Source organism: Ascidiella aspersa, chromosome 3 (genome assembly GCF_963924565.1).
Source record: "Ascidiella aspersa chromosome 3, kaAscAspe10.2, whole genome shotgun sequence".
In the NCBI taxonomy this organism is placed as follows: domain Eukaryota; kingdom Metazoa; phylum Chordata; class Ascidiacea; order Phlebobranchia; family Ascidiidae; genus Ascidiella; species Ascidiella aspersa.
In genome coordinates this window covers 33384950-33404806 of record NC_139449.1, presented here as the reverse complement: position 1 = coordinate 33404806, position 19857 = coordinate 33384950, and the positions used below count along the sequence as shown (strand labels likewise).

General features: G+C 36.3%; 1 protein-coding gene across 1 annotated transcript; it reads right to left on the bottom strand.

Annotated features, from left to right (window-relative positions):
- Positions 1 to 17636: 17636 nt before the first annotated feature.
- LOC146162594 (uncharacterized) lies at positions 17637 to 18825 on the bottom strand. The gene is made up of 3 exons (XM_083385664.1): positions 18524 to 18825; positions 18156 to 18409; positions 17637 to 17966 (listed from the first exon to the last, which is right to left on the bottom strand). The coding sequence occupies exons 1-3, from the start codon at positions 18795 to 18797 to the stop codon at positions 17769 to 17771; spliced, it is 726 nt and encodes a 241-aa protein (XP_083241790.1). The 5' UTR covers positions 18798 to 18825; the 3' UTR covers positions 17637 to 17768.
- Between the last annotated feature and the right edge of the window lie 1032 nt (positions 18826 to 19857).

The following is a 19857-nucleotide window of genomic DNA, read 5'->3' as shown; positions in this document are numbered from 1 at the left end:
ATACAAATACACCCAAGTAAGTATTACACAAATTTAGAAACGCTGTTACTGTTTTAGAATCAGCGTCATGAATAATATTTTTAAAATAAGGCTGTTTTACACTTAAATATGATCATGCTGTTTTTCCATTAAATAAGAAAAACAATAAATTGGTAAGAAACAGAAATGTTGCCATGCCTCTACTATAACACGTATATATATATAATTAACTATATTACATACCGGGGTATTATTGTACTTTTAATATTTTACTATTTTATTGACTTCTAAATTAAATATTTTCTCATTTAGAAAGATTGCCAAACCTGATCAGGATAATTGATTTCATTGAGCTTTTCGGAAGGCTTCTTTAATTGTGTACCACATATATGGGTGCTGTTTTCGTTGGCCGATACTACTCTAGATGGACTTCACATTATACACATTGTGTATATTATGTATGTTTTAGTTGTAAACAGATTATGAATTTTAGCTTTGTTTGTTTAACATATTTTTAATGTATTAAAAAGTACGCAAATAATTCATTCATTGTCAAAATTTTATCATGCTAAGTACAAACAAATATTCTCAATATTTTCTATAACAAGTTAAATAGTTTACTTTAATCTATTAGCACTGGTCTAAAATCCTATCACTTTTTTACAGTAATAAAATGAGTTGTCAAAATTGAAATTCTAAGAAATAAATAAATTCGAAGGAATAAATATGATAATAACACTTGACCCACCCAAACAATAACTCACACCCTAACCAATACAAATATTGTTAGCAATATAAATCCCTGAGCGAAAGAGTGGTAGGATTCTAGACCAACACCAATCTATGGTTTACACAAGGGCTTTGGAGCCGGAGCCCCGGAGCTGTGCATTTTGACCAGAGCTGAAGTAGTTGGTTTAAAAATAGCCCCGGCTTCAATCTATTTTATAAGATGCTATGCTACTACTAATGGCTGAATTTACATTATTTCACAGCGAACCTTTACAAAATTAAGAATTATTGCTTCTTTTTTCTAAATAACCTTAGTGGCGTTTTTTTATTTAGGTGTTTTGTTTGGGAATATTTTGAAATGCTAGATATTGCAAATTAAACATTCATCCTTAAACCTCTGTTGTTGACCTAATGAAGCCGGACCAGTGGTATCAATAAGCTCTGGAGCTGGAGCCAGAGCCATTTAACATTCACGCATCTTATAAAGCCCTAATTTTTTTTCAAATGAAATTTAGAAGTTGGTTCAGTTGGGTTAAAAAAAACATTTCATAGATGCTTTTTTTTAAACTTTATTTTCTGGTAAAACTATAGCTTTTTATTATTTTTTGGTTGTTTTAAGATGTTTTTTGTTTTGCAGTTTATACAAATTTTCACTAACTGATTCTGATGGATGTTGAAGATCACAATTTTATCTAATTACTTTACGCAGTTCATCAAAAATGCTTGGTAATGTTATTTACGAAAGCAGCAAAAATAACCATGTTTACCACTGGCAATAATAAATCTACTTAAAATATTTGCATTTAATAATATTCTTTCTATACTAATAATTTCAAAAAATAAACTATTAAAATTGCAAACTGAATTATTGCTCATTTTACGACAGAAAAATATTCCCTATTTTGCTCAGTTCTGATCGATTTATTGTTGATTTCTAAATGCCCGAATCAGTAAATGGGTAATTCTCGAGCATGTGACAAGTGTAACTCTGTTTTTAAAACTTTATATTACTAATTTTTTTTGTATATGTGTTTTGCTTATAGAAACTGACGATGCCAGTAAGAGTTAAAATATACATTTCTTTAACAAATGTCTGATCCTGGTTTTACTCAGGTTTTTAAACTGTGAATTTTATTGTTGAAGTATAACTCATTGTTATTAATGTGCAAGTATTGTTTCTGCACAATTGCCTAATATTTTTTATTGTGTTGAAATTTACCGTACCTAAAGTGATTCGCCATATATTGTGTAAAGGTCATAACGATTTCGTCAAGTTTGATTGTACAAATTTTTTCTTATTAAAATTCGTGTAGGATAACGTGCGCGAATGTCCATGGGGTGAAGTTCCGCAAGGGAACGGAGCGTATGCAAACCTTCAAGAGCTTGAATCAGCATTTTAAGTGGAGATGCGGCTCCGCGCAACCAATGGCTGTGCTCAGGGTGGGATCAAACTGCTCTGAGCATGTCTAGGCGGATGGAACTTTAGTATTACTACAACCCAAATGAACGTCGTTAATTGTTTATTTACATTGTATTGTATAATTCACATAATAACGCAAACGCTTAAAATGGTTAATACACTTCAATGCTCAACATGCGATAAGCAAGTGACTAATAAATGCCACATTTTTGGTGGTGTTACAAATCAAAATGTTATTTGATCGTCGGTGTTAGTTTGATGTTTCAATACGACAAAATGAGACTGGATATTTGGAGTTGAAATTTTCAAAATTATACATGCCAATATTAGTTCCTCTTGATGGATTTGTTGCAATGAGCCAAATCATTGCTTGACCCGAACCCGATGGATATCTCGGAAACCAACGCACGTAAACACTTCCACCAGTTGAACTTCGTAGCTCTCCATTCTGTGCACATAAAATGTAGAATTCCGATTTTGATAGCTTGTGTCTTTTACATTCAGTGTATTGTAGGGCAGAGGTCTCAAACCTGTTGGGGTCGCCTAAAATTTTTGTGGGGTCGCCATAACTCACCATATTTTTCTGCTCTTTAACTATTTATGTATTTCTTTACAATGACGTCACACTAATAAACGTGACTGAGTGCATCTTCTACATAAAAATGATTTTAGAGCTGCTCAATCAGCTAACTTGACATTTAAGAAAAATTAGGAGCATGACATGCCGTTATGCTTATACAAAGTGAAGCCGCGTTTGCAAAACAATAGTGGATAGTGTGCAGGCGCTACCATCACACTGGATGTGATGTATTGTTGAAACAATTTTTTCGTGTGTTAAATACAAACTCATTTGTTAAATATAATTCCCCAAAGCAATCTTTTTTTGCACATGTGTAGCCACGTATAAACTGTTGCTATCAGGCATAGTCATAAAAATGAAAAAACAGCTCCGCTGGTAATTTTAATAATCCAGTGTCTATTAAACTTAAAATTATTTTTTTTCTTGAATTGTGAATAATTTACGCATATTCGCTCGTGTTACTTTGTTAGAACTATTCAAAATATTTTTATATTGATATCTGAAAGCAATATGGAGTCGCAATGTAAATTCCGATTTTATTTTTGCTAAACTTGGATCGCTTATTAAAAGGTTGGAGACGGGTGTTGTAGTGTATTTAAAACTGCTGTTTGCTTTTAAACAAAATGAAAAGGCAAATGCATTAAGAATATGTATTTTTGTGCTAGTTAAATGTAAATTAATGTATTGCCGAACAAAGTAAAAGCCACCCACCTTGTATCTTGACGCCAACCAAACTATCACGTAGTTATAATTTGGTGGGTCCACATACAAGCTCCAGGCACGCTGAATGTATAAATATAGCGCCTCGTACATTTGCTCACTTTCAATATCAACCAGAGTTCCGTTGTGAAACTGACAAAGTCTTTCTGCTGCAGCTTTGCCTTGTCCACCTTTCGTTGATGCAACAGTTTGTGGAAGCCAGAAGCAAGATCCGTTGAAAACAACGCCAGGACACTGCGACAATTCTAAAACATAAAAGGCATACATAATAAGGCAAACTGCTATGAATATATATTTTAGATCATCCAAATAACTTTGACTAAATAATATAACCTTTAATTTTCTTTTCGATGTTGTGTTCAATTCTGTTCCAGTTGACAGTTGGTTGTGGTCCTGTGGGGCCAATCGGGCCAGCTAAACCCCTCGGGCCTCTCCGCCCTGGAGGTCCTTGAGCACCCCTCAGGGTTGTTGAGTTTCCCCCACTTTTGGATTGTTGCATCTCGAACAAGCTTCCATTTGGTTTGCACACCCAGAAATCGTTGGAGTGAACTTGTCCGTAGGCGAGCAAATTGCAAGCTTGCAGTAAAACTAGAAATGCAGCGCAAAATTGAAGCATTCTTCTGTTGTTGTAGTTTCTCATCTTCCTTGAGATTCCCTTCGAGGTTGTGTGTCGGTGCTGTGATCCGCCGAACTTTTATAGACTTTGGTAAGACAGGTTTCGTTGATATACGCAGCCTTATTAGGCGAACACTCAATTTATGGTTCAAGCCAGCTGAAGTTGTTTTGCTCGCATTTGAAAGTTGTTTTGCTCGCGTTGTGAAACGGTTTGCTCTTATAAGGTTACGGAATGTTCGTTTGCATACGTCAGATCGTCGTTTGACACATGGAGCCTTATTTGTCGATTTCACAAGGTTCTGTTGAGTCAATTTCCCTGAGGCAAGTTTCTGCAGTTTCATGAAATGCTGACAAACATGTGAGCACATGCGTTGGCATTCACATCACGCAAAATTACTGAACTTTATAGTGTCAGAGCATTCGTAATTGTTCTAAAGAATTCCATTTATTCAATCACGTCTCGTTCTTTGGTCGATAAATAACGCCATACCTCTTCCGCTATATAAATCCAATAGATCAATTGTTTTCTCTTGCGCGTCGCGAGGTATTCGTCAAACCAGCATAATCAATCTTAATCCACAATAGTATTCAGATAATTCGGTGAAATCACATTTCGTAGACAAGTGAAGCCTAAATTATTGTAACGCTATTTAGTTTACAATTAAGCTGCATGGCAGAGCCTTGTACTTATTGAGTAAATATAATATCAATACTTCGCCAGCAGTGGCCTAAATCACTATTACATATCTACATTTGTCGAGTATTTACTTTAAAGTTGGCTAATTTTTAAGAGGTTTAGTGCTGTTACGTCAAAAGTTTAAGATTTTTGTAGTTTGGCGGTTCACGTTTTTTCATTTCTCTAGTGGATCGCAGTCTCTTAACCCAAGTTACGCTTGGATGAGGAATCATTAATCACAATTTTAATTGAATTAACATAATATACCGTACTTAATTATACGGAAATAAGAGTTTTGGTTATACAAACTACACGTATTACTCACTTAGTCACTGTCAAACATGAATGATTTACAACTATAGATTATTTTTCTTGATTTCACTGTCTCAAACTGATTAATTACGTCATCGAAATCTGTTGTTTCCAATGTTTCTCGTTCAACGCTAAGAATAGCAAGATTACTGATCCTTCCCTTTGATACACGCAGATAAGACAAAATAAGTTTCAATTTGCTGAACGACCGCTCACAGCTTGCAATTGAAACTGCTATTGTTAACAGAATTTGTAGCGGAATTCGCGGATTCGGAAATACGTCATCTCCATAAAACACAATAAAACCAAGAAACTCCAAAGGAGTTTTTTAGTAGCGCTTCAGTTCAGTTACTGAGCAGCATTCGGCAATCACCAATTTCAATGAAAAGATCGTTGCCATTGATGTACGTGTCGTAGAAATTTGCAAAATCTGCACAATTACGCATTGCATCCTCATCTGTGTCAGATAGAAGAGTCTTTAACGTCCAGCAAATATCCAAATTTATTGTTCAGGTTTTTAGTCGCGAAAACACGTGTTGACATCTCATGCTGAGGCCGATCAAATACATTCTACATAACGCGCACAATTTCTTCTTTTGATAAAGACCACTGCATATCTTGCCAGTTTTTCAGGAAATCCCTTACGTCGCCTGTTTCTTTTGTTCACCTCAATCTCCAGATCAAGTGTTTTGTTTTGTCCTGTTATACAGCAGCTTGGCTGATAGCATCACGAAATGAGTCTTGGCTTTTATAGTGATTTTAATGGTTTAGTTTAGTGTTCATTCTGTTTTTATGATGTCCTATACCAGTGGTTCTCAACCTTTTGTGCTTTGTGGCCCCCTTTGAAAGGCTCTCAACCCTCGTGGCCCCCTGCTTATAAAAATACCAAGTATTTTGTACGTATTTTACTAGTTTTACTTCTTCACGTATTTTACTAGTTTTACTTCTTCAAGTTAATAACAAATACAGCCACTAATCAACGAATAAATGCACTTACTAAAAATTGTACAAATAAATCATTTTAATTTGAATTAACTTAGTTAGTCATTACAAATACTGTTCTTCGACGCCGCCAAGGTATTTTTATATTCGACTCTGTTTTGTACTGAGCCAACCGATGTCACTGCATTCGTCGAGATGATTTCTCAATTTTCGTTTCATTAATGCGTTACTATTAGCGTACTTGACAAATAAGCTGTGCATGAACCGCTGAATGTTGCCCTAAAAATGACCTTGAATATTTTAATAACCCTGTAGCGTAATTTATGCGTTTTACGATGGAATATTTTTTTTGCAACTTAACCCCCCTAAAGAAAATTGCAAAACCGTTGCACCTGGCACTGCGCACTAGTTGCTCGCCTAACAGCATTTCGGACACTTAATGATTAGGCAAGGGTAGAATCAAGTAATAATTGGCCGCCCGAAAAAATGCTGACGCCGCACTGCGTGGCTATTGGCTACGTATGAAGCAGAACAGTAATTGTTTCGCCACAGCGAAAGGCGTTTAACCAAACTTGCCACTGCCGAACGACCAATTAGGCGTAACTTTATACGAATAAAAAAAAATTAAGTTAATTGATAAATTTTGAAAATAGTGACGCTTTGGTTATCGTAATATCTAGCTAGAGAGTTATGCCCGTGCCCCCCCCCCCCCCCCCCCCAATGACCGCTCCGTGGCCCCCCAGGGGGTCGAGGGCCACGGTTGAGAAACCCTGTCCTATAATTTACATAAAACTACACGTGTATAGGTGACTGAAGACATAGTTCATGGATTTGCGATTTGCGATCTTTGCTACTAATTTTTAACACTTTTTCAGTTGCTGGATTATAATTGCTACTTTTACGACCGATTAGGGCTATGTTTAGTCGAAACAATTGTACGGTATAGTTGTGCAATTGGGTTGGGCACCACTATTACGCCTGTATAAACTTGTTTTTTTGCCCAACTTAACGATTGAAACTTCAAAAAAGTTCTCGCTAATTTTCTTGTTTTTTTTCGTGTTTTGTTGACCGTTGTATTTAGCACAAAGTCTCTGTGAGTGCCATTGCATGTTTTAACAGAACTTTTTGCGCTACGTGCGACCAACGATACACATTTACTCTTTTTTATGTTGTCCAACTAATATGTAAATACAAAATACCGAATTGCTTTACGTAGGGGACGCAAAGCATAGGACAATTACCGAACGGGGCGCGGTTTAATAAAGGTTAAGAAGCACTAAGCTACATGAAACCAGCTGCACGCAGAATCAGTATCTTGGCAGCACCAGTCTGGGCGTGGGTGGCGTATCAGATGACGTCTGCCACAGCCGCTGGTGCTATCTTGCTTGTGGTCGTTTTTTTTGCCATGTTGTGAACAATTTGTAAGCCTCATTTTGGCACCCTTCTACCTTAGCGCCCGGGGACATATGTACCCCGCACCCCCCTAGGTACGCCTCTGTTCAGTCGTAAACTTTCAAACGTTTTTCTCAGCGTCGTTATTAAATACGGCTTGTTGACGTAAAATATTTCCGGTCGGTTGGCACAAACTTCCTATAGGCCTATACAACAGGGCTGCGGAGTCTGTTAAAATAACCCGAGTCCGACTCCGGTCAGCACAATTAACCCAAGTCCGACCCTACAGCTTGTATTTTATCCATTTACGCAACTAAATTAGGGTGGATATTCAGCAATCCACTCATATGGGTGTCATAATTGATCCACAGACAATACAAGGTTTACAAATATTTCTCCATTTTGTATTACACTTTTACAACTTACATTTTGTCGCCTTCGGACTTTGGACTCGGGTAGTTTTAAGTTGTCTTACTCGAGTCGTTCGAACCGCAGCCTTGGTTAACTCACACTTATAACGTTGTAAGCGCGCCCGTCGGATTTTGTTATCGTTATATAGAATGACAGAGTCTAAAACTCAACAAAGTCATAAAGGCGCGGCATCCAGCTAAAAAGCGACATTGATTCTACTTGTTAATAGGCTCTTCTTATCAAGAACTGTAAATTGTTATCAACACATAACGCAGGCCTAACAATCAAAAATGCATAAGATCTGATTTCACATTCGTAAAAAAGCCATCAGGGCTTGTATTATGCAGGGCAATGATACAAGGTAAAAATGCGATTTGTTTTTCAAAAATACGTATTGATTTAGCAAAGTAACCTCTAAAGGTAGGTTCTTCACTGTTTGAATAGATAATTTTTGTTAGCCCGGGGTCTATGCTGCATTAATTGTTTTTCGTTAAAATTAGCGCTAAATTTTGGGTCGTGTTCAGATCCGACTCAAAGTGAATCTTCTTTTTTTTCATTTTGCTTCCATCAGTCTTAACTGTTAGGGTATTTAAAAGGTATGTGAGGACATTAAAGAATTAGGTTGCTACTGAAAAAACTGTCACTTATTTGTAAATTATTTGAATATTTACAAGACTGACTAAGTTACGGTTTTATTTCATTATTGAAAACTCTTGCTAAATTCATGTCAAAGTCATTTCCTATCTACAATTTCGGTTCTGCTGGATTTAAACGCTGCATTTGAAGTAATTATATAATGCATACTAGGCAAAAGTAACAAGTATAACTCGTCGTCATGACTCTGTATATTAATTACTCTGTGTTTGTCCCGCATTATTTCCCGATGGATATCTCGGAAACCAACGCACGTAAACACTTCCACCAGTTGAACTTCGTATTTCTCCATTCTGTGCAAATAAGCGGGAATTTATTTTGCCCACCACAATGTAATAATTAGGGCGATTAACTTGAACGAAGTCAAAATTTTTGTTAAAATTAAGTCAAAATTTTGTTAAAATTTACACGGTTAAAATTTGTCAAACTTATTTAAAATCAAATTCGTTTACAAAATGCAAAAATACCGAAAAATTGTAACAAAATAATAAATACTGCAATAATCTTTATGAAACATGTTTAACGTCTTAGGTTGATCTAACTTCGAAAAAAAGTTTAGGTTGCTGTAAATCTCTGATTTGAATGTGTTATTAATCATTGATTAATCAGTATTTGATGCGTGTAATTGGTGGTTATTTGCAATTACCGCGTTGGTTATTTTGGTGAAATGATAGCTTATTGTTATTTTTATGAACTAATTTAAGGTGTGTTTGTATTGTGCAGGGCAATGATACCATGTAATTTTGCGATTTTGGTTTTCAAAATAGGTTCTTCACTGTTTGAATGCACAATTTTTGTTAGCTCGGGGTTTATGCTGCATTAATTGTCTTCCGTTAAATTAGGCGCTAAATTTTGGCAAAAATAATATATCACGATCAGAGACTGTATTCAATAAAGCGATTTAAAAAGAGCAGCAATTTACCACATGAAGTTTTTAAACTACGACGAACCAGGCACGGTAGTTGCTAGGACTCAGCTGTAGCTGAAGCACTCCTGTCCTCCGAGCCTCTTTCTTCGCTTGACGGGCTCCTCCCTGGCACGTCCTCGTCTTCTTCCAGAATGAACACGACCTCCATGCATCCTCTGGTCGCCCACCTCTGCAAGAGGGAACGGGAGAACAGGAGCAGACAAGTAGAGAAGGAAGTGTGGTGCGATTTAAATTGCGGAATGTTAGTGTATTTTGGTTAAAGATTGTAAACCAAATTGATGTTTTATGTTTTTTATCGTCATGCTCATAACTGATGCAACAACTTTTTTCTGTAGAAACAAATTTCCCCCAATACCAACATGCCTTTCTCAGGAATATTATTTGCATTTAATAAAATAATATGTTTTCTCTCATCGATTTTTAAACAAGGCCAGTTTAAAGGTCAGGCTGCGTATGGGTATTGTGCAATTGAGACTTTAATTTTTCAGGGTAATTGTCTAATTTAAAATTATTTTTAATTCAATTTAACGCACTTGTCTAATTTTTACTTTTTTGTCCTGACTTGCTGACTCGTTCAAAGCACTTCATGCGATGAGTACGTGGCTAATAAATGCCACATTTTTCATCAACCTGTTCCTAGCATACTTAGGCGATTTGAACTTATAATGAATATAACCTCAATCGCAAGTTATTAGGGTTTATTTACATTGTATAATCATTAATCAACAACGCAAACATTTAAAACGACCAAAGCACTTTACTGTTCAACATGCGATGAGCAAGTCGTTAATAAATGCCATATTTTAATAGATGCAATATAACACAAAGCAAACTGTTCTTTGATCGTCGGTGTTAGTTAGATGTTTTAATACGACAAAGTGGGACGGGCCATTTCTTGTTAGGATCTTCAGAATTTTGCATGCCAATGTAAGATCTTGATGGATTTGTTGAAATAGTCCAAATTACTGCTTGACCCGAACCTGATGGATATGTCGGCAACCAACGAACAAAAGCACTTCCACCACTTGAGCTTCGCATTGCTCCATTCTGGGCGAAAAAAATGTAGAATTCTTTTTTTGATAGTAAGTGTTATTCAGTGTATTTTAGGGTCTTTAAAACTGCTGTTTGTTTTAAAATAAAATGAAAATCCAATGTATTACACAGCTGTTATATTCTTCTAGTTAAAATGTAAGTAAAACCACCCACCTCGTATGTTGACGCCAACCAAACGTCCACGAAGTTCACGTTTGGGTAGTCCACATACAAGTTCCATGCACGCTGAATGTACAAATACAGCGCCTCGTACATTTGTTCACTTGCAATGTCAACCAGAGTTCCGTTGTAAAACTGACAAAGTCTTTTTGCTGCAGCTTTGCCTTTTTGTTCGTTATAGGATGCAACAGTTTGTGGAAGCCAGAAGCAAGATCCGTTAAAATAAACGCCAGGGCATTGCATCAGTTCTAAACAATCATTAAAATGATTAAAACGATTTAACATTATATACATACATTTAACCTCCTCATAACTAGAGTGTTTAAGCCTACGTTTACACCTTTCCGTTTAAACAATTTTTACATAAGAATCTAACCTTTAATTTCCCAGTCAATTTTTTAATCGATTTGAAAAAAAAAATGTTTAAAACTATGCAACTTTATAGACAATACATTTAACAAATTATTGATTAACAATTAATATTTTATTAGAAATTTAAAACATTTTACATTCGAAAGCACTACATGGGTTTTGGCGTTTAGATCTTTCCGTTTAAGCAATTTTTGCACAAGAATTTAACCTTTAATTTTGGAGTCGATTTTTTGCTCAATTCTTTTCCAATCCATGGGACTGATCGGCGCCGAAATTCCGGGAAAGCCCCTCGGGCCTCTCCGCCCTGGAGGTCCTTGAGCACCCCTCAGGGTTGTTGAGTTTACCCCGCTTTTGGATTGTTGCATCTCGAACAAGCTGCCAATTGGTTTGCACACCAAGAAGTCGTTAGACTGAACTTGTCCGTAGGCGAGCGAATTGCAAGCTTGCAGCAAAACTAGAATTGAAACGCCGAGTCGAAACATTATTTTCTTTAGTAGTTTTTATCTTTCTTGAAATACTTTGAAGGTTGTGTGTCGGTGCTGTGATCGAAAGTTCTTATATAGAATTTAAAACGACACGTTTCCTTGGTATGTGCGCCATATTTGGCCAAATCTTCATGTATGGTTCTTCAATCTGTTTTTGACTTGCAAGAATTTTCATCCTAGCTGAGTTTGTTTTTGTTTTCTATGCAGTTCGACGCGGCCTTCTCTTATAAGGTTATGGAATGTTCAATTTCGCAAGTCGGAACGTATACTTGCATAAATAAGGGCCTTATTTGTCGCATTATCTAGGTTTTGTGGCTTTAATATAACCTGAGGCATTATCGCATTTTTTAAAGGTGCGTTGTCAGATATGTGAACCAGTTTTGACGAACATTTTTCGCCTGATGCCAACCCCCGAAGAAAAGAAAAACAGGACGCGGTACCCTTACTAGTGTTTTCGCTTAGTACTTTACAATTATGTCTCGATAAACTAAATTAAAAACCAAGCATCGAAAGTACAATTTTTAAAGGTTAGTGTGAAATTTTTACATGGTCGTTTATTACAAGGGTGACAAACTCAAGTCTCAGTACTGAGGGTCGCACCAACATCACTAAGAAACGAAAACCGTTTATATAATCAGATATATTTTTTGTATTTAATTTATGCTTAATTGTAGTGCAGATATGCATACAGACGTTTAAGCAGCATTCAGAAATACAATTTGCTATGGTGACATGGGCCTTAAGTTTCAAATTTTAATATTCTCAAGCGCCCAGAATGCAACTACTTTGAAAAACATCGCAAATTTATCAAGTTTAATTTGTGCGAAAGGCGCCAAAAATCATGGATGTGTTTGGGTTTTACACATGAAAGTAGTTTGGCAAAACAGCAAGTTCACCCATTTAACCGTATAAATGCGGCATGCGCTGCAGGCGAAAACAAATCTCTTATAATAAATCGATAAGTTTGCCCGCCGGTCGATTGTTGACGGTCGACGGCATATGTTAGCTAGTCGGTCGCTAGCATGTGATCTTAAAGAGGCAGACAGATCAACGCCATCGTCGCCGAACGAAAGAAGCAGTCAGCGAGAAATAATCAAAGTACGACCAAGACATATTCTGTATAACAATTTGGGCTTCATGTTCCAATGACCGCCAAAATGCAAAAACACATCTCATTTTTTCAAATGTCCGACTACCGAACGTGCGCCACGTACTGTATAATGCAACGTTTAGGGATAAGTAAAAAAAGTTTGGTTTGTTAGTTATTCCCGATCGAAATACATATCACGAACTTTCGTTACGTTGGAGCCGGTTGCGTTAGCGCCCATCTACTAAACCAGGGGATCGGCAACCTATAGCCGGCCGATGTAATTCATCCGGCCCGCCGCCTCTTTGACAAAGTAGACACGAGCCCATTTCACATACTTTTTGACTAGTTTAACTACGTATTTTCGAAAAATGTTCGCACTTCGCGCGAATGATCATCCTACGTCTGGTTTGTTTACGTTTTCATGCGCCGTGGAAGGCTGTCAAATGCGTCGCGAAAAAACGGAAAGCCTATTCAAAAATATGGTAAATATTTTTTTTACCTATTTTATTTTCCACAATGTGATAAAAACTTGCCAGAAATTTACAAAAAAATAGCGGTACACCAAAAAAATCGCGCTCGCTTTGCTCGCCTGGTGCGCCTTCTTACAACGGTTAATAAACACTGAGCTACGTTAAATTTAAGTGTTATCGCGTTCCCTCAAAGTAATTTTATTACCCTTTTCATAATAGTATGGAAGACGAAGTGTGAGGTAGAATTATAAACCAAACAAACGCCTTTGTTTGCGCTTTGCCCAACGCTTTACTGACTCTGTAAATGTAAATAAACACGCTTTTAAGTGCAAAAAATATCCGAGGCCCGCCTAATTCAAAGTTGTTATAACATTTCAATAACACAGTTTTTAGTTATCATTTGGTGCGGCCCTCAGAGACTTTTCTGAAAAAGGTTGCCGACCCCTGTACTAAGCCATCCCAAGAATGTTGTGGTCCTGGGAAGACGTACTTGTTAGGGCCGACTGTCGCCTTCACTAAATTGCAATGGTGTTTCAACTACAACACTGAGTGTATCCTTAAAACGTTTTATTTTAAATGTGTATTCCGACGACCTAGTTTAACGGAAACATTACCTCTCGTTACATGCTGAATCGCCATAAGTAAATATTAAATATCGGGTATAAAGCGAGCTATGAGCCCATTGACACGTTATGGGTCAACATAATATGTAGGCTAATTAACAGGGAACAACTTGATGACCAACCGAGAACGCTTTGGCACCGGAATTACATATTTGTGTAAAATATGACGCTAATCGCCATTTAATTTATTTTTTACAATTGCGACTTACAAATTTCTGGGTAGCCTAATTATCTAATGTAAAATTAATATTAATTTAATTATAAAGCGATTGTTAAACTTTAACTTTTTTGTCCTGACTTGCTGACTCAAAATATGTGTTTATTTTTTAATTACTTCGAAATGCGCGTATCAACAACTGAACGATATTTCATATAGTAATTAGTATTTCTAATTGTTTGGGCTCGATGAAATGTGTTTTTTGTAGTTTTATTCGATCGTTTTTATATGCTTGATACAAAATCTTTCCTAGATTAAAAAAAGGCTTTATAGCGATTAGGAGATGTGTAGTTGCTACCAGGGCTTTGGAGCTGGCGTAAATGTTAAACGGCTCCGGCTCCAGCTCCGGAGCTCTCTTTTATCATAGGTTAGCTCCAGCTCCAGCTCCGGAGCTTATTGATACCACTGCTCCGGCTCCAGCTCCGGCTCCAGCTCCATTACGTCAAACACTGAGGTTTAAGGCTGAACGCTTAATTTGCAATACCTAGTGTGGACATATAAGGTAAACAGGGATTTCGAATAAAATTTACTTAACTTGCTCTCGCATTTCACAAAATGTCACGAAGATTTATGCTGACTTTAATTTGTGGCGTTGTATGGTCGCTCTATTTTTAGAAGCTCAAATATCCGAACGAATTTGTTTACCTAGTGTTGTTTGTTCAGTATCAAAAGCTTAAGTCTCCTTCAACTTGTTGTTCAGTGTTGCCTATTGGATATAACATTACAAAAATTGCTGCATTTCTCCAAAGAGAATTTCGTTGATTTGTGATTTGTCTTATAATTATAACTCACGTAACTAGATCTTGCGTTCTCGACAAATAAATTACTCAGCAAACTTTTTCAAAATCCCCATAAATTGACAATTGCTGCTGAAAGAAAATGCTGAGCCACCAAATATATATATAGCTTCGTGGAGTTTCTCTTTTAAAAATGTTTTGTGAATATTTTATAAATTGTGGAAAGAGAAAGTAACAGACCACCAAAAACACACTCAGCAAAGTGAGAGTGATTGCATGACGAACAACTTTATCAACATTAAAATTGTAAAAAGAATGAATTCAATGCTTGACCCTGTATATTTCAACAGGGAAGACATGACCACCGTGCTATCTGACTCGAAACTAAAACGAACTGTCATTGCATTTCAAAGAGCGTACTGTCAGGTCGCTTATAGATTTATTGTACATTCACATAATTCAGCTTAGTTCACTTTTAATAAAATAACTTACAGCGCAGTAAAAACGGGTCTCGCAAGTAGGCATGCATCAGTTGACTGTAGTGTTTTTTATCCAGCAGTAGCGTGACACTATATAGCACAAGAGCGACTGCGATGGGGATAAATTGAGTCAAAATGCCGGCTGGATTTGCCAGAACGGCCACGAAAGGAAATGAGTATCGAGGTGAAATATTTAACAATTTACCAGGCGAACACGCTATAATTACAAGCACAAACAGACATGCGTCGTTCCTCTACAACCCTCCCGTACCCAAACATGCGCACAAATTCCTTTGGAAAAATATCGGGTGTGCACCTTCCACAGAATGTAGATTGGCACGCTGAGGTGTACAATGCACCATATTGAAAAGCACTGTTCTACACCAGCGCCTTATGTCATTTGTGTAATAAAAATACATCCAAACGGTAAGCATTACACAAATTTAGAAACACTGTTTTAGGATAAGCTTTATGAATAATATTTAAAATGTAGAAGAATAGCAAAAGTTAAGGCTGTTTTACACTTAAATTTAACCATGCTTAAAACAAAAAACAATAGATTGATAAGAAAAAGGAATGTTTGCCTAATTAATTAAAAATTAGGGTAATATTGTATTCCTAATATTTTATTTTTTTGCTAAATTCAGGGTAAACCTTTTGTTCATTTAAAAAGATTGCCAGTCCTGATCTCTTGATCAGGATAACTGATTTCATTGAGCATTTCCGTGGGCAACTTGTGTACTACATATATGGGTGCTGTTATGGTTGGTCGATACTTCTTCAGATGGACTTCCAATAATACACATTGTGTATATGCACATTTCAGTTTTAAACAGATTAAGAATGTTAGCTATGTTTGTTTAACATATTTTTAATGTATTAATTAGTATGCAAATAATTTACACATTGTCTAAATTTTATCATCTTAAGTACAAACAAATATTCTCAATACTTTCTATAACAAGTTAAATAGTTTACTTTGATCTATTGGCGCTGGTCTAGAATCATATCTTTTTTTTACAGTAATAAAATGAGTTGTCAAAACTGAAATTTCAAGAAATAAATAAATACGAAAGAATAAATATAATAATAATACTTGAACCACCCAAACGTTAACTCACACCCAACCTATACAAATATTGTTAGCAATATAAAACCACTGGACGAAAGATTGGTAAGATTCTAGACCAGCACCAATCTCCACAAATGAAATTTAGCAGCTCTTTTATTTAGATTAAAATTTTAACATTTCATATATGCTTGTTTTTATTAAAAAGCTTTATTTTCTTGTAAAACTTTAGCATTTTATTTTTTTGTTTTTTTAAGATGTTTTCTGTTTTGCAGTTCATACAAATTTTCACTACCGGATTCTGGTGGATATTGAAGATCACAATCTTATCTAATTACTTTCCTCAATTGAACTTCATTCATCCCTTTTAACAAATGCGACTTTGTAAGGGAAGTCAAAATGCTTGGTAATGCTGTTTACAAAAGCAGCAAAAGTAATCATATTTACCAATGGCAATAACAAATCAACTTTCGTTTAAATATTTGCATTTAATAATATTCTTTCAACACTAGTATAATTTACAAAAAATAAAATATTAAATTTGCAAACTAAATTATTTAAAAGTCATTTTTAACTATAAGTAACACATTCCATGTTAAAGTTTGAATTTTTTAATATGTGAATTTTATAAACATTATCAAGGTTATTTTACAGCCGATTGTGTTATTTATTAAAAACATTCTGTATGAGGTTATTACTCAAAAAAGTTTTATTTTGATTTGTAAATAAATTTCACTTCATTTGTAAACTTGTCTAATAACGATTTTCACATTGCCCCAGAAAACGCTGCTAATTTCACGATTGAAAAATATTCCGTATTTGTCTCAGTTCTAAACGATTTATTGTTGATTTTTAAATGCCCGTATCAGTAACTGGGTAATACTCGAACATCTAACAAGTATAAATCTGTTTTTAAGCTTTTTTCTTAATCTCTACTGATTCCAGACTTCTATTGCTAGTTTTCTTTGTATATGTATTTTGCTCAAAGCAACTTACAATGCCAGAAAAGATTGAAATATACATTTCTTTAACAAATGTCTGATCCTGGTTTTACTCTGGTTTTTAAAATTTGAATTTTATTGTTGAAGTATAACTCATTGTTATTAATGTGCAAGTGTTTTTCTGCACAATTGCCTAATATTTTTAATGTGTTGTAACATTTACCGAAGTACGTAAGTAAATTCGCCATATATTTGCAAAGGTCTTTAGCCTACGACGTTGGCAAGTTTGATTGTACAAATTTTCTCCTATTAAAATTCGTGTAGGATAATGTGCGCGAATGTCCATGGGGTGAAGTTCCGCAAGGGAACGGAGTGTATACGCACGTCGCAGACCGTCGACCCGCCTCTCGCTCATCCAGCAAACATTAAAGAGCTTGAATCAGTTTTTCAGGAGGAGATGCGGCTTCACGCAACCAAAGGCTGTGCTCAGGGTTAAATTCGTAACTGCTCTGAGCATGTCTAGGCGTATGGCACTTTAGTATTAATATAACCTCATTCGGAAGGCATTAATCGTTTATTTACATTGTATGATCATAAAAACGCTAACACGTTCAAAGCACTTTACTGTTCAACATGCGATGAGCAAGTGGCTAAAAAGGCCACATTTTTGGTGATGTCATATATTACAAAGCAAAATGTCCTTTGATCGTCGGTGTTAGTTTGATGTTTTAATACGACAAAGTGGGACGGGCCATTTGGAGTTGAGCTCTCCGATATTAAACATGCCAATGCTAGATCCTCGTGATGGATTTGTTGCAATAGTCCAACTCATTGCTTGACCCGATGCTCTTGGATATCCCGGGTACCAACGCACGTAAACACTTCCACCAGTTGAACTTCGTAGCTCTCCATTCTGTGCAGATAAAATGTAAAATTCTTAGTTTGATAACTTGTGTCTTGTACATTCAGTGTATTTTAGGGTTTTTAAAACTGCTGTTTGCTTAAAAATTAAATGAGAAGCAAATGCAATACGGATTTATATTTTTCCTCTATTTGAAATATAAATTCATGTAATGCCGATAACAAATGTAAAGCCACCCACCTCGTATGTTGACGCCAACCAAACTTGCACTAGGTTTTGATTTGGGTAGTCCACATACAAGTTCCATGCACGCTGAATGTACAAATACAGAGACTCGTACATTGCCTCAGTTTCAATATCAACCAGAGTTCCGTTGTGAAACTGACAAAGATTTTCTGCTGCAACTTTGCCTTTACCGTCCTTATAGGATGCAACAGTTTGTGGAAGCCAGAAGCAAGATCCGTTGAATACGACGCCAGGACACAGCGATATTTCTAAACCATAAAAAAAATATATCCTACTTACTAAACCAAAATTCTATGAATATATTTCGGATTATCCAAATACCTTTTTATCCAAATACCATCCAAATAGCTAAAAAATCTAACCTTTAATTTTCTTGGCAATTTTTTGTTCAATGCAGTTCCAATCAATAGTTGGTTGTGGTCCTGTTGGGCCAGCTAAGCCCCTCGGGCCTCTCCGGCCTGGAGGTCCTGGACTTCCCCTCAGGGGTGTTGAGTTTCTTCCAGTGCTGGATTGTTGCATCTCGAAAAAGCTTCCAATTGGTTTGCACACCAAGAAGTCGTTGGACTGAACTTGTCCGTAGGCGAGCGAATTGCAAGCTTGCAGCAAAACTAGAAATGCAGCGCAAAATTGAAGCATTCTTTTGTTGTTGTAGTTTCTCCTTGAGATTGCCTTCGAGGTTGTGTGTCGGTGCTGTGATTCACCGTTCTTTTATAGACTTTGGAAAGACAGGTTTCGCTCGTATACCCAACCTTATACGGCGAACTCTCTATGTATGGTTCATGCCAGTTGAAGTTGTTTTGCTCGCATTTGAAAGTTGTTTTGCTCGCGTTGTGAAACGGTTTGCTCTTATAAGGTTACGGAATATGCGTTTGCATACGTCAGAACGTCATGTTACACAGTGGGCCTTATTTGTCGAATTTCCAAGGTTCTGTTGGGTCAATTTCAACTAGCAAGTTTCTACAGTTTCATGAAAACATATGAGCACATACATTGGCATTCACAGCAATGACCTTGTTTTACAAATTCCATTGAAATTACCGAACTTCATAGTGTCAGTGCATTTGTAATATCTTTTATTCAATCGCTTCTCATACTTTGGTCGCCACTGTTACTAAAATAGCATCGATATACATTTTGCGATAAATAAGGGCACACAAATTTCGCCATACACACCCAACAATTGTTGTTTCTTGGTCGTCTCGATGTATTCGTTAAACCAGCATAATCAATCTTGAACATGAAGGTAGATAGTACAGTGAAATCACATTTGGAAGTCAATTGAACGTTATTAATTACTTTTATAGTTTTCAATCAAGCTTTGTACCCATTGAGTAGGCTACATACAATATCGATAGCCTATAGTTGCAAGCTGTGGCCTAAATCACTATTACATATTTACATTTGTGTTCCATTCAGCTTAAAGTTGGCTGATTTTTTTACGAGGTTTTGTGCTGTTACGTCAAAAGTTTTAGGGTTTTGTAGTTTGGCGGTTCTGAATGAGCGTGGCTCGGTTCTGCAAACCACACGTAGGCTACTACCGAGGAAGAACAATATTGTATTTAATTTCGTGGCACAATTAAAACGCTATTGAATACGGCTTATTGACATAAAATATTTCCGTTCGGTTGGCACAAGCCTCCTAGGCCTACAACAGGGCTGCAGATCTGGAAAGTAACCCGACCGACTCCAGCCCAAA